This window comes from Impatiens glandulifera, chromosome 6, assembly GCF_907164915.1.
Source record: "Impatiens glandulifera chromosome 6, dImpGla2.1, whole genome shotgun sequence".
In the NCBI taxonomy this organism is placed as follows: Eukaryota; Viridiplantae; Streptophyta; class Magnoliopsida; order Ericales; family Balsaminaceae; genus Impatiens; species Impatiens glandulifera.
The window spans coordinates 20487954-20491674 of NC_061867.1; the positions used below are offsets into that span (position 1 = coordinate 20487954).

The window sequence follows — 3721 nt, forward strand, 5'->3', positions numbered from 1 at the left end:
TTTTGAGTTAGATGTTGAATATGACGCTGATGAGGAGTTATGTGAGAATTTTTCCACTCATAACATGACATTGAACGAAAAAAAATCTCTTGATAGAGAGATTTTAACTAAAGAATCTGAAGTGTGGCCCGATATTCGCGAAATCCCCACAATGACACTTATTAAGAAGTGTCATCTGAAAAAGATTGGTGATTTACCCCTAGATTCCTGTCTTCAGGAAAACGTATCTCGAAGCCGAATCGGATATACTTTAGGTAAGTCTGTTTTGATGATTGGTAAAATTTTAGCTTGGAATGTTTGTGAGATTAATGACAGAGAGAAGCGTTGTATTCTGAAATCGCTTGTGGGTTCTATTAGAAGTGGTATTTATTGTTTTTGTGAGACAAAGATTCGACAAATGGATCAATGGATTGTTAGAGAGATGTGTAATTGGCGATTGTGTGGATGGGTGACACTTGACTCTATTAAGGCGTCAAGTGGGATTCTAATTGCTTGGAATGATGATGAATTCGAGAAGATGGATGTTGATATTGGAAGATTCTCAATTAGTGTGCAGCTTAGAAATCGGGGAAATAACTTTCGTTAGGTGTTGGCTACGGTTTACGTGCCAGTGAGCCAAGATCTAAAAGAGATATAAATCAGGTGAGGGATCCTTCTGAAAGAAAGGGTGCTATAAGATTGAATAGCCGAATGTTAGAGTTTTCTAATATGATCGAGGACCTGGAACTTGTAGATCTGCCCCTTAAAGGAGGTCGATTTACATTCAGAAGAGGCAATGGTAGTGGTGGGTTGTCTCAGTCACGCATCGACATGTTTTTGATTAGTGAGTCGATCTTTCGGGGATGGCTAATATTTTTTAAAAGGTTCTTCCGTGGAGTTTTTGGACCATCGACCTATTCTATTAGAGCGTAGGGTTGTGGAATTGCTTTTCCGCCATTTCAGGTTAGAGAATAAGTGGTTGAGTAGAGTCGAATTTTTGCCGCGTGTGCAAGAATGGTGGAGGACTCAAGCTCCTTTGGGTTCTGCTTCATCGAAACTGTTTATGAATTTGAAGAATTTACGCAAGCAAATAAAAAGTTGGTATGTGGGTGAACGTGCTACTTTTTTTGCAAAGGTCGGTGAATTATGTAAGAAGATTAATATTATCGATAAAGTGGAAGAGGTTCGTGAGCTTTTGGTTGAAGAGGTTAGCTCTCATATTTTCCTAGTTTCTAATCTTCTGGAATTGTGTAAGGAATTAAAGATTGGGACCAGACAACGGAGCAGGGCTACTTGGCTAAGATATAGGGATAAAAACACAAAGTTCTTTTATTGTGTCTCGAAGGCGCAAACTAGGAATAATGCTATTAATTCTATTTCGGTGGAGGGTGTTGTACATGATGGTGAGCCCGCGATTTCAAATAGCATCGTTGAATTCTATAAAGAATTATTCAAAGAATCACATATGGATAGACCGAAGCTGGATGGAGTGAATTTAAATACTATTAATGCGGAGCAAAAAAGCTTATTGGAAGCTCGTTTCACGGAGGAAGAAGTGGAGGCAGCAGTTATGGGTTGTGGAAGCGATAAGGCACCAAGAAGTGACGGTTTTACTTTGGCATTATTCAAAAAGCTTGGCCTTTTCTCAAGATTGATATCATGGCAGCGATCGAGCATTTTTATCAATTTTCTTCATTCGACAAGAGTTGGAATTCATCCCTGATCTGCCTGATTCGCAAAACTTCTGGTACTATCAATGTGAAAAAATTTAGACCTATTAGTCTTGTTTCCTCTTTCTACAAGATTGTGTCTAAGTGTTTGGCTAGCAGATTACGCGGAGTTCTTGAGTTAGTGATCTCAGCTAATCAGATGGCTTTTATTAAAGGTCGACAAATTTTTGACGTGTCTCTCATTGCAAATGAATGCATTGATTCGATAAATTTCAAGAGAGATAAGTGTGCTTTCGTGAAACTTGATATTGAAAAAGCATACGTTCATGTGAATTGGAAGTTTTATATGATATAATGGGTAGAATGGGTATGGGGGAGAAGTGGAACGATTGGATCAAATTTTGTGTATCGACAGCCAAATTCTCTATAATTGTGAATGGAAGTCCAAAAGGATTTTTTGAAATCTCAAGGGGGATTAGGCAGGGTGATCCTTTGTCCTCATTCTTGTTCGTCATTATTATGGAAGCTTTTTCAAGAATGATAGTTTTTGCTGAGAATTCTAACCTCATTAGAGGTGTGGATTGTGGGGTGAAGAGGTCTCCATTTGTTATTTCTCACTTGCTTTTCGCGGATGATACCTTATGCATGATTCAAGCTACCCGCCGAAACTTCAAACATCTTCGCGACATTCTCTGGTTGTTTGGAGCTTGTTCTGGATTACGAGTTAACCTTAGTAAGTCTGAGATTTTTTCTCAAACTCAGTCTCCAACCGTAGGAAAATGGCTCTTGCGAGTATCTTGGGCTTCGAAGTGGGGTCTTTTCCTTCAACTTATATTGGGATGCCTTTAGGTGATACTGGGATTCGACAATTGCGAAAATGGAAAGAAAGTTACCAATTTGGAAGAACAAGATGATTTCAAAAGGTGGACGTCTTATTCTCATCAAAAGTGCTCTAGCATCTATGCTCACATACATGATGTCCTTATTCCTTATGCCTAAAAGTGTGGCTGTGACTATGAAAAAATTATTTGTAAATTTCTTTGGGGATCCTCTGAGTCATCCTTTTGTCATTTGGTTAGGTGGGATAAAGTGAAGAAGTTTAAAGATCAAGGGGGTTTGGGTATACGGAACTTGATTTCGTTTAACAAAGCTCTTTTATCAAAATGGTGTAGTAGATATTCCTCAGAGCCTACCTCTTTGTGGGCTACTATGATCAAGTGCAAGTATGGGAATGATTGGTATGGTTGGTTCTCCAAACCTATTAACCGTGTAGTGGGATGCGATATTTGGAGTGGCATCTCGGTAATATGGAAGACTTTTCGTGAACAATGCAGATTTTCAGTAGGCGATGGCTCTTCGATTAGTTTTTGGGATGATGTTTGGTGTAGTGTTAAAAGTCTCTACTCTTTATTTCCAACTCTTGCCTCAATCGCTATTTGTAGAGATGCTACAGTTAATGACATGTTTGATATGAGCTCTAATGGTTTTTCTATGAGAATCAAGTATAAGAGAAGACTTAATGCTGTTGAGTTAGCTTTGCATGATAAAGTGTTGAACTTGGTGGGGCGCAAAGAGGTGAATCCGTCTTCGCATGATATTATGCGTTGGCAAGATATTGATACCTTTAAGGTTAGCTATTGCTACTCCTTAATTGCTGAGAATGCACCTTACAATTTTATTTGGAAGAAGTTATGGGAGTCTAAACTCCCATTGAAGATCTCTTTCCTTGAATAGAGTGTCATGCACGGAGGGATTTTAATGGATGATAGATGCGTGAAAAAAGGGTGTATTATGGCGAGTCGTTGTCGAATGTGTCATAAAGAGGCCGAGTCAGCGCCTCACTTGCTCTTACATTGTGATGGAGTGCTGGCGATTTGGAGTTTTTTATGGAATATGACTGGTATTTAGTGGGTTATGCCAAAATCTATTGTTAGTTGTTGGAAAGTTTGTATAGAGACGGTGAGTTCGGTTGGGCTGACTCGTTGGACCACTATCCCACTTATCTTTTGGTGGACCATTTGGCTTGAAAAGAACTAGAGAACGTTTAGTAACTGTAGTAGACCAATGCGTCT

General features: G+C 39.1%; 2 protein-coding genes across 2 annotated transcripts; both read left to right on the plus strand.

Moving 5' to 3' along the window:
* Positions 1 to 708: 708 nt before the first annotated feature.
* LOC124943327 lies at positions 709 to 1702 on the plus strand. The gene is made up of 2 exons (XM_047483854.1): positions 709 to 823; positions 906 to 1702. The coding sequence occupies exons 1-2, from the start codon at positions 709 to 711 to the stop codon at positions 1700 to 1702; spliced, it is 912 nt and encodes a 303-aa protein (XP_047339810.1).
* A 301-nt stretch (positions 1703 to 2003) lies between these two features.
* On the plus strand, positions 2004 to 3383 carry LOC124943328. Its single transcript, XM_047483855.1, has 3 exons — positions 2004 to 2441; positions 2499 to 2572; positions 2729 to 3383. The coding sequence occupies exons 1-3, from the start codon at positions 2004 to 2006 to the stop codon at positions 3381 to 3383; spliced, it is 1167 nt and encodes a 388-aa protein (XP_047339811.1).
* The last annotated feature ends 338 nt before the right edge of the window (positions 3384 to 3721 follow it).

What these genes read in the sequence shown, in the direction of transcription:
- LOC124943327 (XM_047483854.1), top strand. Translation starts at nt 709, where the DNA reads ATGATCGAGGACCTGGAACTTGTAGATCTGCCCCTTAAAGGAGGTCGA. An exon ending in CATCGACATGTTTTTGATTA is followed by an intron (nt 824 to 905) that starts GTGAGTCGATCT and finishes CTATTCTATTAG; the next exon opens with AGCGTAGGGTTGTGGAATTG.
- LOC124943328 (XM_047483855.1), top strand. Translation starts at nt 2,004, where the DNA reads ATGGGTAGAATGGGTATGGGGGAGAAGTGGAACGATTGGATCAAATTT. An exon ending in TAGGAAAATGGCTCTTGCGA is followed by an intron (nt 2,442 to 2,498) that starts GTATCTTGGGCT and finishes GGATGCCTTTAG; the next exon opens with GTGATACTGGGATTCGACAA. An exon ending in GAACAAGATGATTTCAAAAG is followed by an intron (nt 2,573 to 2,728) that starts GTGGACGTCTTA and finishes TCATTTGGTTAG; the next exon opens with GTGGGATAAAGTGAAGAAGT.